Source organism: Manacus candei, unplaced genomic scaffold (assembly GCF_025592945.1).
Source record: "Manacus candei isolate 608988 ecotype Guabito, Panama unplaced genomic scaffold, ASM2559294v1 h1tg000050l, whole genome shotgun sequence".
In the NCBI taxonomy this organism is placed as follows: domain Eukaryota; kingdom Metazoa; phylum Chordata; class Aves; order Passeriformes; family Pipridae; genus Manacus; species Manacus candei.
The window spans coordinates 2,852,224-2,873,508 of NW_026138098.1; the positions used below are offsets into that span (position 1 = coordinate 2,852,224).

Consider the following 21,285-nt stretch of genomic DNA (forward strand, 5'->3'; position numbering starts at 1 on the left):
CAGTTTTATATGCTCACGCATAGGCAAATGGTCATAATGACTATATATACACGGAAGACTGGGATATATGCCTTTTGAAATTGTTTGGATCCTGGGAGGAAGGGAGGCTGCTGTAACTGAATTGATATTTAGTTAATCCCTTGGCAGGTAGTGCTGCCTATTGTCAGCATGTGAAGTAGGAAGGTAAATTTTTCTTCTTCCTCTTATTGACAACCATCAGTGAGCATCCCCATCGATAATTAGAGGATGCTCTTACCTTCTAGATTTGTCTGCTAAATAGGGTGAATTTCTGGAAGACATGAGGATGTTTTACATAGGAGAAGATTTATCAGAAGTAACGAGGAGATTCTTCTGTCAAGCTTCCCTGTCTTTTATTCCAGCCTCCCTTCTCCGAGCCCAAAGGGTCTCATCTCTGAAGTCAGTGACAGCGCTTCCTTTGATACGAGAGGTGGTTACATCAACCACCACTTCTGTCACCGGGAGTAGGCAGGTCACGTTTGGCCTTGAAAACAAAATGAAAAGCCCCCAGACTCCCTCACCCTTCCATTAACAAGGCACAGCACACATCTGGCAGACCCATGTGTACTGCAGAGCTCTCCAGACGGAGCGGGGTGCCCTGTGCCACGGGGAATGGAGCTGCTGTCATCCATTATGGGTTTTGACACCCGGGCAAATTGGAAAACACAAACCGATGTGGGGTAGTAAAAACATGAATGGAAAGGCGTTCCTGCACTCTCACTGTGGCTGTCACTCCCCGGCAGAGCTGCCTCCCTGCCTGCCTTTGCGTTTTGCTTGGCTTGACCCAGCAATCAGAGGAGCTGATTGTTAGATTTAAGTCAAAGATGCTCTGCAGTCCTGTGTGTTTCAAGAGGCAACAGTCTGCGTGCTTTCAGTGTTTCTCCAAAGTGATTATAGCACCTAGAAAAGCAGTTCTGTCTGTTACAAGCACATTTCCTTTGTTTTAAGACCGTACACCCATAGTTTTTGTATTTGCTTGTGTCTCGGATATAGTTTCCTTTTCTATCTCTGATGCTTTGTAAGGCTTTAGCTATGTAACAAACTTCTTATTTAGTCCAGGTAAGCAGGCTTTTGAGTGGCAAGAGGCAGAGTTTTAATTATAGCTAGAAATTTGATGCAGTTTGCATTCCCTTTGAGAAAGTGGGCGGGATTGTGGTAAGAAACAAACAAGCACATATATATTTTTTACTATGGAAAAGCTGAGAAAAAAAGGGTGTCATTTCCCTTTAGATCCTTAAATGCTCTGAAGCAACCCTCTGAATTTAGCAGCAGGCTGTGGATATCATGTTTTGTATTCCCATTAGCACCAGAGAGACAGCTTAATGGGGAAAAATCGAATTAATTTCCTTTTTTGCACCACAGTCTGAGGTTTCAAGGTTTCTTGTAAGGCATGAGGTTTCTTGAAGGCCTGAGAGCCTTCATTGATGGTGATAGCAGACAAGATAGTGAGATCCCTCCTTAGCTCTAGAAACCACATTGGAGTTTGCAGCATAGACTATCTAAATATACAGCCTGTGGAACTGAATTTTGGTTTAAACAACTGTAGTTATGTCTCAGACAGACCTCGGGGTAATTGTAGAGCTCTCTGAATTTTGTTTGTTGCCTCTCTGCAGTACTGTTTGCTACAGCTCCTCTCCCTCTGCCACGAGGAGTGATTAAGGAGATGAATGGGTGCTTGGGAAACCTCTTTCTTCCCGGAGGAAGAACTGGAGCTGTTGGTTCTGTTGGGTTGAAAACTAAACTTTGAGGAAAATCTGTGTCTTACCGTTATAAGCTTATTTGATTTTGATTAAACAGGATCTTTAGGCTTATATTCAAATTTACACGGTAGTGTTTTCCTAAACAAAAGCATCTTGTTTCTTGGGCTTAATATAGGCCAGGTTGTATCTGGCACTGAGTAGGAGTTACAGTCACATCCACTCCTGCTTGTGAGTTTTGATTTCCTTCAGCATAAAACCTGCATTTATTGGTCTTGTTAATAACAGTCCATTGCTCTCCTTAGAAACGAGCCCAGCACTGTGCTGGGAGAAGGGTTTGGTTGCTGAAAGAGAGGGAGGATGAGCAAGGAATTTGAATCCCTTTGTTTAACCGTATCCCAAGTGCGGGACTGTCCCCTTCCGAAGCGGGATCCTGGGAAGGGAAGGCTGAGCACCGTGTGGGCAGCACAGCTGGGTGCCAGCTGGTGAGGTGCCACCGCACACCCCAGGGATCGCTTTTCCCCGCGGCGCTGTTGCGCTGAGTCGGCAGTTCCCGAGCCGGGCGTTCCCGCGGCACCTGCGGAAAGGGATGATGGATTCCTTGTGCCGAGAGCTGGAGCGGCACGGGGGGTGCCCGTGGCACAGGGAGAGCTGCAGCTCGGATGAAGTCAGTGGGAAACCTGGCAGAGCTGCACTGGGCTGGAGCAGCAGAAGGATCACACCCACCCCGCCTCGGGAGATGGAATTATCACAGCCTGACCAGAGATTTGGTTGTTAAGAGGCTGAGATTTTTTTTGTCCTTTGCTCCTCTTGCTTGCTGGCCGTGTTTCTGTCCATGCAGCTACTTCACGTCTTGAAGCAGAGGAATAAGGTTTAGAGGGGATCTTGCAATGCTCTGGCAGCTTTTTGGAGGCTGTGCAGGGGTCAAATAAGCAGAATATGGAGCAGGTTGAAGGCAAAGGGACTCTTTTCTCCCCTCTTTCCTTTGTAGTAAAGGGACTCCCTGCCTCCCTTCTCCACCCCCGTGAAATCCTTATCTCCTTTCTGAAGGGAAGGACCACGAACATTACAGGAACACAGCTTTATTCCCGCATCTCACCATTCCCAGCAATCTCCACGCTCTCCAGATAAGCCGGTCCCCAGGGATGACGAGTGTCATACATTCATCTTCACACCTCACAATTGCTGTTTTGTCCCCGGGTCCTGCTTTTGAGCAGCGTGGCAGAGCAGAGCTGTGGCTCTGGAAAGCCTTGTTGCATTTGAAAGGTAGTTCCAATAAACAAAGCCGCTTCCAACCTAAGGCTCTGGCTCCCAAATGAATTATTGATTGGCTTCCCTTGAAGCCGTCGATGATGCTGTGTAGCAGCACAGGCACCTGGATGCTTTCTGAAGGGCTAGTTAAAATTACATTCTTTCCTGGATTTAAACTTTAGAACTCAGTACTAATGGCAGGGAAAAAAAATACTTGCCGTGGTATAAATACTTAAACATCAGCTACTGATTCAAATACCAATCCCTAACCTGCCAGGGTGAGCAAAGTGCCTCACCGACTGGGATTGTTATGTATTAAGTGGTTATATTTCTGTTAAGTATTTTCTACCTTTGATATTGGGGCAACCTGCGTCTTTATTGTTTCTTAAGAGATTTATGTGGTTAAGTATTCAGCAGCCTCTGGTGATTTAGGGACACATTAGTATATTTGCAGTCGTGATGTCTGAAGATGAGTGCCTTTAATTAAATGGCTTTTTCCTGTTGCACCTCTTGAGAATAAAGCATCTGCCTGAGAAGAGCATAGGGATTATAAAAACAATTTCAATTCTGAATCCTGTTTCTGTAGCATAGATATTTTCATTATTCAGGCTGAAGCCAGTAAAAGAGAAAGCGGGCTGGGCAGAAAGGATGGGGAATCATTTCATTATTCATGTATATCAGTAGTGTTGAAAAACATACCACGCTAGATCTCAAGAAAAGCAATAAAAAGGGAAAATTTAACATGATTTAAAGCAATATGGGGAACTTCTTGCTAATCAGTTAGAAAAATGATTTAAGTAGATTGAAGTGCTGCTGTAAGTGTGCCATGTTATATCCCGCAGTCTTTTTCCCTTCAGATGTGGTTTCCCACAGCTTGAGACATTTCTCTCTGGTTGCTGTGTGGAAAGCAGGAAATGGCTTTTGTTGGGGGAGTGGGAATTTGGCTTCTGCACAAAATACGCTCAAAATTGCTGAATAAACAAGGAGAAAAAGCAGGAAAAAAGAATTCCTTCTTCCCATTTCAGTTATATTAGGGAGATTGCTTATAATACAATGGGCTAAAAACCAAAAATCAACATTATTTTTAAGATGATTATGCCCTTTTAATTCTCCTGCACTGAGGATCTAATCCTGTTCTTTAAGTACAACCATCCTATGAGGGAAAATTGGCCTTTTTATAGCAAATGATTAATGTTTGAGGTATTCATGAGTTTCTTTTTGCAGTCTACTATAGAAGACGCATTTCCAAGCTGACCTGTGTGGCTTGGATACCACACAAGGGGTTATTTTACATCGCTGAAGTCCCACATGATGATCCAAAAAGGGAAGCCATGGCGTTTTACTTATGTTGTCTCACCTGTGTAAAAAAAGAAAATCCAGATTGTTGTCTCTCAGCTCAGACACTGAGTTATCCCAGGACTTGCCGTTGGGAGTCAGATGTTATTGGAAGGGCTGTGAAGTTGCCCAGTAGCATTAGATCAGCAGCAGTGTGTAACTGAGCCATATTTACCCACTCACATCAAATTTGCACTGGTGTAAATCATTAGCACTCCAGCTGAGCTGTCTGGGATGCTCTGGGGCAGCAGAGGACGTTACACCCTGGGGCTTGTGGCACAGAGCAGCACAGGCAGGGCAGGGGAATGACTGGCTGCAAGGGTGACCTTAGTCCTTGTGTCCCCAAATTAAACCTTGTGCCTCCTGTGACACGTCACTTGTGGGCCGGGAAGTATCACCTTTGTTACAACAGTGATTATTTTCCTGAGGAGCCGTGTTTTCTGTGAGTCTTGCAGGAGTATTTACACTGAAATAATAATAAAATCCTTCTCTGGAGAGGAGTGCCTGCCCTGCTTTCTGCACACATCCCCGTCAGTGTGAGTTCTGGTATAATTGCAGTGCACTAAAGTAGCTCTTTGTCGTTACAGTGGAACAGGATTTATTTGATAAAAGCTTTATTCTTAAGTGAGAACTGCAAAGGAGGCTTCTCTGCTGCCTTGTGGCTCAGGCCATAAAGTGAACACGTGACATTTATCCTGCTCTAGTGTTGAGCAGAATGCCTGTGCTGAGGGAGGAACTGCAGATGATTTTGTGGAATATTATTTTTGTGTTCCAAACAGAATGTCTGTTTAAAGCTCCCAGCTTTGATTGTATGTGTTCTTCCACAAAAACCTTTTTTTAAAAAAAAATGCTCTCTCTCTCTCTGTCCTAAAGTATTGTTTTTATTTAGTGTTTTAATACATCAGAAAGATAGCAGGATAAAGAACGAAGATACCAAGGAAATTAACTTCATCCCCATTCATGGATTTCTTCTATAAAATTATTTTAAATTGCTGTGGTTAAAGAAGTTGGAGTTGTACCTGTTTTTCACATCCAGTTTTAAAGTAGAAGTAAACGAGTCTCTGTTGGTGACTCAACAGAGGTGACTGTTACAAAGTAAGACTAAAACTATTCTGCAGCCTTATTGTTTAAGCTGAAATAGTCCTGTGAGGAAGTTATGGCTGTGTTTTGATGATCAGACTTTGCAAGTCAGAGACCTGTAGAATATGGCCCTGGTGTTGCAGTGCAGGTGAGTAGCAGAAGGTGTGATTGCCTTTTCTGGTGCACGTGTGGTTCGTGTTCTGCACATGTGCCACGCATACCAGGTAGCAGACAAAAGACAAAATTTCCCTGTAAGGTAACACTTGCTCAGTGCAGACTCAGCACTAAAAAGCTGTGAATTCCCACAGACTTCTGGTGCAGTCTGGGGCATTTTGCGTGTCACTGGAGCAGACCCTCAGAAACCAAAACCCTCTGCTTTTCCTGTGGCCACCTTGGGTGGTACCAAACGTGATTTTATTATATTTTCAAGGCTTGATGCTCATCTTGCGTGTGCACATTGGTAGGGATGTTCCAATGGGACAGAGGAATCGTGCCTGTAGGAGCAGGATGTGAGCAGAAGGAAAGGTTGATGATCTGTTTCCCTCTCAACATCATCTTCCTGTGACCCATTTTGTGTTTAGTCCCCTCACAGCATGGGTTTGTTGTGAATGTATTTAATCATAGGATGGGTGATCTTGTCACTGAATAGCTTTACAAGAGTATGAGAGGTCCATTAATAGTTAATGGTCAGAAATGTGTCCCTAAAGGAACTGCCTTGTAAATGGAGTCTGGTGACACGTAAATGACACGTTTGTGCCTCCCCCAGCTCCTGACTGAATACAGGCATCAGATCCAGCACTGAGAACATTCCCCCTGAGGGCAGAACCAGCAAGGCAGGTGGCTTTCCCTGGTCCCTGAAGTGTCACCCACCCTCTGGCAGGCTGGGCTGAGGTTGCTGGCTTTGCTCTTCTCCGGGCAAAACATTTTCACGGAGTCACCAAATGGTTGCGGTTGGAAGGGACCTCTGGAGATCATCTGGGTCCAACCCCCCAGAGTCGGTACAGAGATATCTGTTCTCTTGAATTTTTTGAGAAACTCTATAATTTCAGGGGTGCCTTTTATTAGAGAAAAGGGAAATGTTTGTGAGGTTTATGCCTCTCACCATGTGTTTGTGTTGGTTTTTAAAACCACGAGTTTAACAGATCTGTGGGCGCTAGGTTTGATAGGTAGAGTAATTCAGACACCAAATATTAATATTTAATACCTAAAATAACCAGTTCACTGTACTGTGGCATTCATGTTTTCTGTGCGTTGCTGTAAAAATTAATTATTAAAATTTAAAATCTGTGGGGATGTTTTGTATTCAAAGCATGTAGGTGAGCAGTGACACAGCTAACAATCATCATGTTAAAAGAAGATAATTATTGTGGAATGTCATGTTAGCTGAGTAGGCAAATACTGTACAAAAATTATAGAGTAGAAGGTTGACACATCTTTGATATTATCCTGACCTAGTGCTGGGATGAACAAAATGACCTTTTGTTGTAGCTGTAGAATATTCATGGTCCTTGTGAGCAGGCCCTTGGGTCAGCTAATGGCTGCTGGCCTAAAGTGGTAACTTGATCTTCAGGAAATGAGTTACCATTTGGGCTCTCTTGATGATTTTTGAATTATGATCCAGAGATGTATTTGTAAGAGCCTGAAGGGGAAAAAAAAGGATAAAAATTGTATGTATCTCCGTATTAGAGCTGTGTAACTGCAACATGAGTGATACCACAGGATGAATTATGAAGAGATTGTCAGTTATTTAATTTTACATAAACAGAAGGAAGAAGCCCTCAAATGTAATGTGCACTGAGCAATCTTTTCCCCCTCTGGACTCTTCATACATCCACAGTAAGAAGCTGTTTGTGCTATATAGAGATCCCAACCTGAGTAGATAAGGCAGACTTGAGTGGATGCAGAAGTGAACTGACCAAGACCCTTGAACTAGATGAAGGTTAAAGGTCCCTTCCAACCCAAACTCTTTTATAATTCTATGTATTTGCAGCAGTTCAGAGCCAGAGCTGAGAGTAGGATTGGTCTTTGTATTGCTGAAACATTCTACCTCTTTTTTGTTGTTATTTGGCTTGAGGGTTTTTTTAAGAATTGCATGGGGAAATCAGTTTAACTACTGAAAAAGGCACCAGGAGATCTAAAAAGGTTTTATCAGATGGTTTGCAGTGAATGAGCTTTGACTGAAATTAATGCACATCTCCAAGTGCCTTGTCTCTCTGACTTTAGAAACTCTAACCCTTAGAGTTACTGAGTGTCTTTCCAAATCTATCAGCCTGTGTGGCTCCTGCCACTGCAGTAAATGTGCCTGCTTAAGTAACAGGCAAACAGATTGACCTCATCCTTGGTTCTGCATCCTTGGTTCTGATCTCATCAGTAAACCACACCTGAATTATTCATGCAGGTTTTATGAGGATCATCTCTGAAAATGATCGATGGAGGTGAGACTACAGAACTCATTCCTCCTTTTTATTTCCAACTCATCTCCCAGTGGAATTTACAAGAAGGAAAGCCAAAATTAATCTTCAGCACTAAATTGCAGATTGTAAGAAGTAGTGTTTTTTTCTTCTTTCTGATTGAGTTTTCTCTCATGGTGAATGATAAATTGTTCAGTAAATACTCATGTGAAATTTATACCTTGACTTCGTGATATAAGAGCTGCAAATGCTTTGGAGGGCCAGATCTTTTGGAATCTGTTGCCTTTAGGTCTAGATAGTGCTTATGCATCAGCACTGCAATGTTTGCTCGTTTGGGTCCTTCATCCCATGGCTTTGGGCTCTGTGTTTGCCTCAGACCCCTGCTGACACCTCCATACAGGAACTGAGCACTGTGTGATGTCCCCCTGGTAACACATGCATGAGCCTTGTGCACTCTGATTTCTTGTTTGGTTCTTAAGGGTCAGGGAAACAGATCTTCAGATGGCTCTGGTGTGGTTTCACATGGCCTAGAGGCGATGAATGTCCTTGGACAGATATTTTCCCCTTGAACTGCAGCTCTAGCCAGTTGTAAAGAACACACAGATCTAAAGATGAGATGGGGGAAAAAAAGCAAAAATACCCATTTCTGTCTCCTCCCCCTCAGGGAGTACAGCTGTATCGAAGGAAAGGACTGAAAAGACTGTAGGAATTGTTGCCAGTTAAAACTGGTCAGGGAGGAATTGCTCATCAGCTGGGAGAGTCCTGAATTTCTCTGCACGCTTCAAAATGTCACACACACCACAATTAGGGGGCAATTTGCAAACTGCAGCTCTCCAGTAAATCTTTGCAGTCCTTGCTTTCATTGCATTACCCTCCAAGCTCTCTTGGGTGACAGTGGAGCACAGTTTGGTTTTGTTGTTGTTTTCTGTGTGTTATAAAATGACCTGGCTTTTTTCCTCTTGTATTTCCAAATACACCATGAGAATGAAGTTGTCATGTCAGTAAAACAAAGGTACATAGAGACAAAGCAACTGGTTGATAGGTTTTATTGGGTACCCATGAGAAGGATGAGTTTATGGAGTGTTGGCTGGGCATCACTAATATTGCTGACAGGTACGAGCGACCTCAATTAATCTGGGGCACGTTCTACTAATAAGGCAAATTTATCATGCTTTTTTCTAAGTGCAAAGTTTAAAAGAAAATATATGAGTTTAAAAACAGAGCTGTTCACCATAGCTCTGATGGAGCAGATCCCCCTATAGCCCATCTTCGTGTTGTTACTTGTGATTCCACAACCACGGCTGAGGGAAGGCATCTCCTTTGGTCCATCCCCCTTTCCCTACTCTCAGCACAGGCAGCACTTCTTGATAATGCAACTCCAGCTCCTGGCTTCAAGAATTCATAATATCACCCCCTCATTCCTGTCCAGACTGTTCATATTGCACACCAATAGATCAGTGCTCCATAAAGTAGTTAGGCGTGTTTGTTTGGGTTTTTTCTGAAGCAGGCTATACACTTAATAAATTTCTATATAGGTTTGACTTTAGAGAACTCCACAAAAGCCCATGGACCTCCCTTGGCACATCCCAGTTCCAGTTATGCTGGCTTGTACCACTCCATAGGAAGTGATGCTCCTGACCTCAGCCCTCACGTCAAAGCCCTGCTTTGAAGTTTTCTTTTTATATCAGACCCCTCTTTCTTTGCTGTGAAATAAAACCAGGGAGCACACTTGTGTTGGTTATACTGCTGTAGTGTAAATATTAGAGGAACCCGAGGCACATGGCAGGGTTCCCAACACAGCCCAAGGCCACAGCTCTGTTGCAAACTACTTTTTAATGAATTGGGTTTCTGGGTGGCAACTGGGATGACCTCCCTTCAGAGGCTGTCGTGCCTGATGAGGGCAAACAGCGAGGAGAGGCAGTGGAATAAGAAATCTTGTTCCTGCTTCCTGAGTGCTTTGCAGCTGCAGTGACAAAAAGGCAGTTTTTCATTCTGAAATCAGGGAGGAATTAAAATTATAAGCACCTGTGAATTACAAAAAAAAAAAAAAAAAAAGGTAATGTAACTTATGAGGCTGGATTTCCACACAGCCAGAGGTGAAGAAGAGAAGTCAACCCTAGTGACTCCCTTCAGTATTTCCTCCAGAGATTTATGTAACAGGCTGGGCAAGAGGCTCAGGCTTCCCAGATGAGAGTGGGAGAGCTCAGGCTCCACAGGTTGATGCAGTGTTGCCAGATTTGTGTTGGTCTAGTATGATCCTTGCCTTTCTCTGTTCTCCCCTGCTGCTGGACCCCATCTGTATGTGTTATGTTTACTGTTTACTGGCTGTCCTGGAGAAGGGAGATGAAAGAGGTGGACTGAAGGAATATTTTGTAGCTGCTACAATCTGTATCTTTTTTGCCTGTTATATACAAAAGCCAAAGGATACAGCTGGAGAGATATGACATGTTATAAAAGCAATCTCCCACTAGTTTCCCAGGCTGGCTACAGAGATGTAGGAATGTGTATTCCTTCCTGAAGCTCTTACTTCATCACTGCCCCTCAAACTAGTCCTGCAGGCTCAGACTCTGCGCTTGCACATCCCATCTCCACAATGTTACGAACCGAGGCCAGCAAATGAGTTCTCCACCTCTGAAACCCATGCATCCCATCTCATCCTGCTTCATCCTTGGCTGGAGCTTCAGAATAATATTCTGAATGGTACAAGACTCTTTTTTGTGAGAGCCTGCCCACAGCTGGACCCATGGTGGCTGCTCCTTGTGCAGCTTTGAATTGGTGCCGGCTCTCACGGCGTATCACGGTTTGGCAATCTGTTTTGCACCAAGAACTTTGCAGCAGCATTATTTCTCTTTGTCCCCTGTATTCCCTGAATTTCTCAGGGAAAAGACATTAAGAACTGAACTGGCTGAAATGTGTAATTTCCTTTTCACAGGAAATCCTGTTGTTCTGGGAAAGTCTTTTCTTACAGTTTTAACATGGGACTGTAGTCCTAAAAAAAAAATAGCCTGTGTAAGAGAGATCATCCATCATTAAGGAAAACTGAACCCAAGATCTAGTTTTTCCAAGATGCAGGTAATACAGACTTTGGAGCATAGTGCTGTTATGTGCATCCAGGTTTTATGCCCTCACCCAGATTCCATGCTATGACAAAGAAGGTTTTCCTGGTGTTGAGCTTCCCTTTGTGTTTCTTTGTTAAATACCTTTTGTTTTTTTTTTTTTTTTGAGAGCACAATTGCTTCCCATAACAAACTCAGCAGCATTTGAGTTATGGTTAATACAGTTCTCAGTTGATTGTAATAGCTGAAAATTAGGAGTATTGCATCAGAATCTTTTGGGAATTATCAAATATTAGCAAACCAGAGCTTTGTGTGGGAGCTCAGGCACCTCAGCTGTTTGTCCACAGACTTGGCAGGTTCTCTAGAGTGAAAACTCATGCAGTGAACAAAAAAGAACAGATATTTCTCTTTAGTTCAAGTGCTTATGCCCACCTCATCTGAGGAAGAGACCAAGTAAACAAAGGGAGCTCATTTAAAAGGGAGATACACAGGCACCAATTCTTCTGCAGTAACTGAAGAAGGACACAGAACTGCTCCATCAAGCCAGTGTAACAAAGCAGTTATTAATACGAGTAAAGTATGAAAATAGGGTTTTGTCCATTGCAGTTTATATATATATATATATGTATATATATATATATATTTACCCTATATGTTACATGTGCTATACAGATGGTTTGGATAAAAGGAGTCTAAATGTTATTGTTTCAGTGTTACAAAGCAAGACTTTGAGTTTGAAATGAGGAGAGTGAAACATTAATTAAGTGCAGCACAATGAAGAACTATGTGAAAGCCTGAGAGAGATGAATTACCTTTCATTTTGTTGGTTTAGATGATAACTTCCTAGGTTTATTTTTATGACACTGGGAAAATATTGCACGACTCTGTTTATCTTTGATTCTTCAACTTTAAAGTTTCCTGAACCAGCTCCGTGGAAGGAGGAGAAAGCGTTTGTTTGTTGAATACCTATTGTGCAGCTTTGTTTACAGAAGCTCTTTGTTTGCAGCTGTTCTTAAGCTTAAAATACTTTGCACTTAAAAACACGGTGCATCTTTGTAGGGATATGATTTAAAGTGATGCAGCCCATGTGTTTCAATGTGACTGTTCTGGGACCTGATGAATTAGTATGGTTTAAGAGGTGACACAAAGAAGGTATTTTGGAGCAGGATTATATCTGCAGCAACAGATATAACCGAAAGCCAGACACACTTTTTTGAGCAGTTCCCCAGGCAGTGACATAAATTTGTGAAGAGAAAAAATCCCCAAACTCTAAACACCCCCAAGTAAGGCAACTGGAGTTATCACCTAGCAAAAATCCTTTTACTTTGCACAGGAGTAGAGGTGACGAGGCAGAGTCAGTGTCAGGCCATGACATGTCCCTGGGAGGAGGTGGGAGCTCTCATTGGAATTCTGCTGAGGCAGCTGGGGAGAATCAGGTCTGCTGTGCCCCTCAAGCTGTCAGGGGTGACACTGGGGGTCTTTTCTTCCCCAACTCTCCGAAAGCTTCATGCTGTGATAGATTTAGGCAAATGTAATGGAATGCAAATCCTGTGCTTGTACCCCTCCTGACATCGAGCCGCTTAAAATAATCACAAGTCTCCAGAAACCAGACAGAATGTGGCAGCTCAGAGGTTATCTTTTAACTCAGCAAAATGAGAGGAGTCCTTGATTTTGGATGGCTTGTAGAGGTGCTTTTGGGAGATGAAATGGCTCTTCATTTCATGGCAGATTTTGTCCCCTTGCAGTGGTGTGCCGGGGTGTGAACAGCCACGAGGAGCAGTGGAGACTACAGGCTCACACAGAATCACTGGGAAGAGGCAAATCAGTCCTGTCCTTCAGGAAATTGCCATGTTCAATTCACTTCATCATAGACCAGCAGTCCAAAACTGCATCTGACCAACAGAAATGCTTATTGAACGTTACGTTCAGTGCCTATTGACTATGACACCGTTGTTACTGCATTCCTGGCTCCAAAAAAAATGCCTCAAAAAGAAATGTTTAAGCTTTGGGCCCAGTTTGATTTAAGAACAAGTAAGACCTATAGTTTCCAGACTTAGAAGGACAGTTTCCTATGGGTATACACCTGTAACAGGTGTGTCCTTGAATGGTTTAGATCTTCACTTAGTGTTTTGGTTACTCATAGTTTTGTACACTTGCTGCCTTTCAAGCTTGTGTTTCATTTGAATGGCTCCGTTTTGGGTGCTGCTGTTTCCCTTGCTGTGCTGGCACCAACCCACTGTGATCCCTGTGGTTTTTGTGTCCCTGGGAGCACGTGGTGCTACAAAAAGACCATTTATAATATGAGGACTCCGTGCATTTTACAGGCTGTCTTACCCTGCATAGCAAGGCCTGTTTGAAAAGGGCTACGGTGAAATTCTGTGGGAAACACAGGATGCACAAGGGTTTGCTGCACCTCAGGTGTCTCCATGCGTGCTCTCTCACCCTTGAGAGCATACACATAAATTTGGTGCTGTTTTTAGATGGGGATTTTTTCAGTTTGGGTTTTTTTTTTTTTTTTTTAAGCTGTGAAATTCTTTTGAGAAGATCCTTTATACTTCTGTAACATGAGTGACATAAATACTTGTACAGGGAGTAGACCATAGCCATGATACTCTGCTCTGTAAACCTTGCAGCAAAACCTCCTCTGGGAAATGCAGAGGCAGCCTGAGAGCTGAGGTCTGTACCATCAGCTCAGGAAGCCCAGCATTCCCAAGCCTGACGTGCAAACAGGGATCTTCACTGTGCTCACCAGTCTCTCATTTGATTTTCCCCAGGAGCTCTGACTCTGAAGAAGCATTTGAGACCCCGGAGTCCACTACACCTGTCAAGGCACCACCTTCACCTCCACAGCCAGCCCCTGAAGCAGCAGCAGCTGTGGTTGTTGCAGACACAGCAGAGCAAGAAATAAAACCCCAGCTGCCCTTAGAAGACACAGGTAACAAGGATGTAATGAGTGGGACGGGTTACTGAGGGAGGTGAAGCTGCAGGGAGGTGTTCTTCTAAGCACAAGCAAAGAATTGATGCTGTTAAATTGTTTTCTGGAATATTTATTTAGTGTGTGCTGGGCAATTTCCATGCTGGGAGGTTGCACCTGGAATAAAGTTTTGGAGAATCTGTCCATAACATTTGACAAATGTTAAAGAAAAGAGGAGTTTTCTAGAAAAACCTTTTTTTTCCTTTTGAATCAAGCTTCTTTCTGTAGGATCTTTACAGAATCAGATGAGTAGGAAAAGGAGGTATGAGATGCAGATGTAGTACCTGGGTGAGCACTGTTCACTGTGACAATCAAAAAATGTCATTTTCAAATGTGTTGTTACCTGAAACAGGAGGTGATCAAAAAGCCCATTAGAACAATAAAAATATTGATATTGGAGTTATATATGGGAGGATGTATGACTGTATGTATAGTATACACACATAAAATTGGTACATACTGGGAAATTAACCTCTAAAAAGGGAGACTCGTCTTTAAAAACCAAATAATTGCTTTCCCAAAAAAAGTGTTCTTTGTTCTCCAACCTGAGTAATGGAATATGAGTGAGTAGAAAGCATGCTATTAGCCCAAAATAGCTTTGTTTGGGCTGTCAGATGACAGCTCGACAGCCTAAGACTGAATTCCCCATTATGCCATCTTTTTTCCCATCTGAAAGTCAAGTCATCCTGATCACCTGGCTAAATTGCATAAAGGTAATGTTACTCCCAGCAGACTAAAGCTCACTTGTATTGCATTTGGAAAGGTGTCGTGGCATCCCACCCTTAAGAGGAAAGGAGCACCTGAGGTTTGTAAATGCTCCTGGTCGAAAGGAAGAGAGTCTGCAACAGCTCACAGAGTTTTATTGGCAGATTACACACTTGGCACGGAAATTGGTGCGTTAGTCCCTGACCTCCCAGGGTAAGAACGTGGCAGTGGGTTTAGGATAAAGGGATAGGTTGAAGGAGAAGAAGGAGAGAAGAGTTAAAGAGGGGGAGACAGAGGAAGAAAGTAAGAAAGTGAGAGATCCCCAGTCCTGGCTCCAGCGTTGATCCAGCTGATGGGGTGTCCAGGATTGCACCCAGGCTTTGTGGGGGGACCTTTGCCTGGATAAGTTTTCCCTGCCCTGGAGATGAGTTTCTTGCTTTCTATGCAAATTAGTTACCATGCACAGTCTGTTCCTCTGGACTTTTCTGGAAATGAGTCAGAGGACTTCAGTGGTCTCTGATGGTCTTGATGCCCCTCTACAGTCCATGCCCACTGCTTGAATTCATTCCTGTGAATTTATTGAATTCATTGTGCTGTGCTGTGTTTATCTCCAGGAGATAACAAGGACGTTTGTCCCAGAAAGCTGCTGCCCTAACTCCCTATGGCTCTTTCTCCAGCCACATCCTGTTCTTTCTCACAGTGTGTTATTACCAGCAATCTTTGGTTGTTATTGCCAACAATCCTTGGTGCACATTAGCCCCCTTATCTTCTGGGCTTCTACAGTTGTCTCACGTAGCCAGGCAGTGTTTTAAAGCTTCCCTTTCCACTCTGGAAAGGGAATGTTTAGCAGTGGGCAGAGCAATGTCCAAGGCTGGTGTGTGTATTACAAAGGCTGTCCAGCTCTGACTTAAACCTTCAGGAAAGTGTCAAATAAGTCTTGCAAATGTCTTGAACGACTTAGAACATTTCTGGGAGTTATTAATTAAGGAATGCTCTTTAAGATCATGATTTATGATGCAGTTTTATAAGCAGCTCGAAAGATGTTCAACAGACTGATTCCACAAAATAAAAATTAAATACTGAGGCATCCTGACACTTTTCCCTTTCTGCTGTTACAGTTCCCTCTTCATTGTAGCAAAGGTTACTCATTCTCCATCTTCTTTTCTTTTTCTAATCTTTGGTAATGTAATGATTACAAAATAAGTGCTGAGAGAACAAAAGAACACATATGCTGAACAGGATTGGAGTGTGTTTTTAATTACTGCAGTAGATTATCTTCAAGCCCTTGATTACACATGTGCTTCCCTGGCACGTGTGATTCTTGACTCCTTACATCCCAGCCCCCCCCCCCCTTCCTCCTTTCTCTCAGATATTTCTGAAGTAAATAGGAAACTGAATTTATCTATTCATAGCCAGTGTGGACTGCATTGAAGGCCATTGGATGGCAGAGGTGAAACCATTTCATTTGCAAATCAGATTGACCACGAGAGGCAAGTTACCACAAAGTAACAGAGCTGTGTTCAGTGTTCCAAAATTATGCAAAATGCAGTTATACAACAGGGTAATTTATTGGAGGGGGAAAAAAAGATGCGTAATGCAGAAAACATTCAAATGTAGGAGGGCAACACAAAGCATCCATTTGTGTTGGAAGTCTTTAGAAGGAATGAACAATACTAAGAGTATAGCTTAGGTGTTTAGAAATGAGAAAAGCTGAACATTTTGTACTTTATAAACCACTTGAGTGTCTCGTGGTTTATTTACCTCATAAGTTACGCTTGTGGCTGCACACAGAGGGAGGGAGTCCCTTCTTTGGGTGTTACGGGCAGAGTTGAAGCAGAAGTTCCTTGGTGGTACCACACAGCTAAATAAATAGGTTTCAGCAGAGGAGGAGTGAGGAATAGGGGCAGCTGGAGAGCCTGGTACACGCTCAGGGAGAGGCAGCGCTGCCCCGCTGGGTTTCTGCTTCACCAGCCCCACGGCTTTGTCTTGGACACGAGGTTGGTGACAGAGCGTGTGTTTGGGTGGAAGGAGGAAGCACAGTGAGTGTTTAAAGGATCATTTCATCTATAGCTGACAATAATTACTTGTGCAGATGGCTGCAGTTGTGCTGCACGGTATCGTTAGCGCAGCAGCTGGACCCCACTGCTGGAAAGCCAAGAGGAGAGTTTTTAATTAGGCCGACTTCAATGCTGGTTTAATAAATATGATGAAAGGGAACTATAGCTAAACTCACCCTGGGTTTGTGCCAGCTCCTGGTGGGGTAAAACCTGCTGCATGGCTCCTGTCCATCAGCAGCAGAGCAGGGGAGGGGAGTCAGTCTGAGGGCAAGTCTGGAGGGGAAGAGGAGTAACAGAGCATGTATGGAAACTATCCCTGAACCCCAGAAAGTGTCACCAGTGAGCCCTTCCATTCCCCTCTAAATGAATTGTAGGAAACGTGGGTTATACTCTCGAGGTGAATTTGAGAGTTTGAGGTTGCATTTATTATTTTTTATCATTATTTTGGTAGTATTTTAAATTATTGTTGCTTGTCTCATCAGCTGCTTTTTAATAGCAGTGACCTCTTGTCCTTTGTTTCATCCACCTGAGCACCAGGAAGTCCTCCAAGCCCTTTCTCTCAAATGTTGCTGGCCAGGAATTCCTGCCTAGGCAGGGCTGTTTCTTCTCCTACCCTCACTACCTTCCCCAATGGATTAATGAATTGAGATTATATTCACAGGGCAGATGTGAGAGCTGGAGAGCCCTCTGTGCATTACAAACCAACAATAAGGATATGGGACACCTACATTTGGGTCCTTCTGGTGCCAGGCAAATTGAGGTCAGGCTTTCCAGTAGAGACTTAATGGCCCAGACAAAAACAAGTGAATTTTTGGTGTGGAAAACATTCTTCTTCAGTGTTTTTCCTTTTGAAGCCTGACATAGAAAAATTGAAAAGAAACTTTATATACGAAATTTTCTCTCAGAGTAAATGACAAAAGTACTTTTACAGAACCTTTTTAAAAGTGCTCCTAATTGATTTTCTGACTTCAAAGGCTTCTCAGCACAAGCAGGAACTTGAAATAAACTGTGTTTCAAATTTTCTGGTGTTAGGTAACTACAATTCCTGTGTGCTCTTGGCAAAGTGTACTTTTCTCCTGAGTTATTTCCCCATAACAGAGTATGTGGGTGCACACTGTGTGCATTTTCCAGGGGTTTGCCTTTGTTTGCTTTTCTCTAGAAAACAGAACTATTATTTCATTTCTTCTGTATTTACTTTTTTAGATCCAGCTAAATTTTGTTTCTAAGCCTTTCAAAATACTTCTTCTTTTTGTTTGCAGCTCAGCAGTGTTAAGGCCTATTTTCAGCTTATTGGGGTTTTAGAGATACTTCAGCAAAGAAGCCCCTTTCCCTGGATACTTCTGTAGCTCCTTAAGCAACTACTGCTACTGAGTTTCTGCATTTCTTTCCTGAGGCTGTAAAAAGCTGTAAATCCTGATGCCCAACCTGATCTAATCTTCAGATGCCTCCTATCCTTTCATATTCAGTATAAAGCAGTTTAATGAAAGTTTGATATCCTCATCAGTGAACAGTTCAAGGCACATGCATGGGATTTGCTGCTGTTCAGATCATTTATGGGTCCCTGTTTAAAGAAGGCTGAGTTAACTGAGGTAGGTGTCTGCCTCACTGTTCTTGTGGGACATTAAAGCTTTACAAGCATTTGCAGTGCCATCAAAATTTTGGTATTTTGCAATGTCCAAAATAAGATGTCTGTAGTTGACTAGAAACATTTTTTTTATTCTGGGTTGTTTTGGGGTTTTTTACTAAAAAGGAGAATTTGTTCTATTTACTATTGCACACAGTCTTAAAATATCTTATTATTAACACTCTCAGGCACAGTGAGAGATTTTTGGAGCTGTCCTGTGCAGGGCCAGGAGTTGCACTTTGATGATCTTTGTGGGTCCCTTCCAACTCAGGATAAATATTCTTTGACTTTCTGGCAGCTTTTGGTTGTGCCATAACTGGTGCCAGGTGAAAATGCCAAGCATTAAACATGCCATGTAGCTCTCATGTTTAGGTCTCATCACCTGGATACAAAAACATCTGGGGTTTTTGGTGGTTGTTTTTGGTTTTGAGGTTGTTTTTCATGGTTGATCTGGTCAAAATTTTTCTGAAATCAGGGAAATTTCCCTGCGGAAGGAGCAGAATTTGGACCTTCTATTTAAACAAATGAAATGGGAGGGATTTGGGGAGCTTACCTTCTTTTTTATGGCAATAAACCTGATTGAAAACTTTGTGCTGGCCTCTCTCTAGGGCGAGTCTTGCCTTAATTTCCATAGCTTGTGTGGTTGTTTGTTCCTTTGCAACAAAATTGCATTTTAATGAAATACTGTAGTAACACTGATTAGCTTAGTTTTGTGTTATAAAAGGACAAATGTCACTGCTCTGAATGGGCTGTTAATGTCAGGAAAGAGCAGTCTTCATGTTTTCTGTGGTAATAAGGCCATGAGGACTGTTTGTATCTTCTCCTCCAGCAATTCGGGACTGAGCCAGCAGCGCCAGGAGAGTCTGACAGCAGCATTTCACTTCTGCCAAAAGCCATGTTTTCTGAGACAGTTTCACGTCTTGTTTCATAAAGAAACAATAAAAATACTGCAGTGGCGAGTCGAGCAACGCTCTGCAGAAATCCATACTTTATAAGTAAAGGATTTGATTAGGAGGAAGTTGTGAAATAAGCAACTAAAGAAGATGAAAGCCCTGCACTATGTGGAGCACACCGAATTTGAATGCTCGGAGTAGCTGGAAAGCCTTGTACTCTCCCTTTGCGTGATGCTTCCCAAACCTCAGCCTCTTATTTACAGTCCAAGTCCTGCAGGGCAGTGGTTTATTTTATTTTATTTTGTTTTAATGCATGTTTGTACTGCTTTGAACAGGGGCCTCATTCCCATTGAGGGCTTTGACGTAGGCTGGAATGAAAACAGTGCATAACTGCCCATGATTTCTTATTCAGATCCCGCTTTTATTTCATGCTGACCTACATTTGTACTCCGCCGACATCCCAGAGCTGTGTCAGTGTTTATTGTGATGTATTCCCCTAAAGTGTCTTCCATTCTTCTTTCAGGGTAAAATGGACAGATTAGGCTAATGCTGGAGGTTTATGGCACTCTTTGAGTGCCCTTAACAGGAGTCCCATCAGTGTCAGAAAGTGATGTGTCTGTCAAGTGAGCACCAGCTCTGCTGGCAAACGAAGCCTAATTAATGATGCCTCAGCCAGGCTGAAACTAAGCCCGACCCAGTGGGGACTAAGGAGGAAAATAAACTGTCCTGAAGTACTGCCACATTATTAACGTTCATTTAGCAGAAAAACACATTAAAATACTGTTTTAATTGATGTCTCTTAGTGAACTTCCACGGTCTGACAGAGAAACTGAGTAGCTGTCATTCCTTTGACAGTCTCTGGAAATACATGGTGCCACTTTAAGGAACTGCTTTGGGAAATGTGTCCAATTCCCTTAAATCCTTTCTATCCTTTACACCCATAAATAATAATTCTTGCAGTCTCTGTGCAGACATACAATTTCTTCTGAAATTACCTTCTGAAACAAAGGAAATTTTATTTTTCTGTTCTTAATCTAGTCGTAGCTTCTCACTAAAAGTAATAATTGCTTGCTTTTATGAACAGTGTTAATGAACGTGGCTGGGCAAAATGGGAGTTATTTTGCAAAACATGTCAGGATTGGAATGAAAAAGAAGGGTAGAAATGTCTCTGAAATCATTTAAGGCCGAGCAAAGCATTCATTTTCGTTGGACTGTTTTCCTTTATAATTGCATAATTAAAAAAAAAAAAAGACAACATGAAGGATGCTGTGTTGCTTCAGTAGGAAACACAAGGAAATATTGGTGCTCAGTGAGAGCTCTGAGCAGCTGGTTTAGCCCAGCTTGAGCTGTGAGCTGCACAGAGATGCCCCAGGTCTGGGACACAGACACATGGACAGAGGTGACCATGTCACATTCACATCAGTGCCAGTACAATGGCAGCAGGAGCAAATCATATTCAGGATTTGTAAATCATTTGAATAATAAACCTGATGAGCTGGAAGGCAGCAAGGACCATCATCTTAATCCTTTCCTACCTATATATTTTCTATTTTTTTGATATGCACTCTTGTCTTTTTCTGCTTTGCCAGTAGAGTTGTTGTATCCCGAGTGAAGAGACTTCTATAAATCATTTTAGGAATCCATTCAATAAGAAGATCTTTAATTACAATGAAAAGCTGTCTGGATGAACACTTCTAGCATATAAATCCCTCTACAAAATTTTCTTTTTGTCAGCAAGTGAGAACTACACTTGGAAAAATCTGTTTTAAATAATCTGTAGGGAGCATCTAGTGATCTTTTTAAAAGAAGATTTTTCAGCTGAAAATATTTGTAGAGTTCTCTAATTGACTGGGGGGGTTTTGTCTTTACCATAATTTATTTCACATTAAGTTCTCAGTGATTCATCTCTCATTATAAACTTGTAAGTATGAGGTCAGAGTAGAGTGTCTTGACTGCTTGGGGCAAACAGAAGAGCAGCATTGATGGATTGTGGAGAGGAAACCAGTTTCCTCTGGGAAAATTGGTAAAAATAGCATATGGGAAACAAAACTTAAGGTCAGCATGTAATTACTGAAGCACCAGTCAATTTACAGCAAATTTACTGCATAAGAGCTCTGACACAATGGTGTGAACTCTTTATAATAGCAGAAAATGGGATGAATGTGCTTGATGTGCAGTTTTCCA

The 21,285-nt window shown here is 42.5% G+C and overlaps 1 protein-coding gene across 11 annotated transcripts in view; it reads left to right on the plus strand.

Moving 5' to 3' along the window:
* The window catches only part of TACC2 (transforming acidic coiled-coil containing protein 2), a 137,445-nt gene that overhangs the window by 80,586 nt on the left and 35,574 nt on the right, over positions 1 to 21,285 (plus strand). For all 11 annotated transcript variants that reach the window (XM_051800358.1, XM_051800366.1, XM_051800368.1 and 8 more), the window contains one exon: positions 13,623 to 13,783. In XM_051800358.1, coding sequence (XP_051656318.1) covers positions 13,623 to 13,783 — 161 coding nt within the window. The remainder of the gene's footprint in view (positions 1 to 13,622; positions 13,784 to 21,285) is intronic.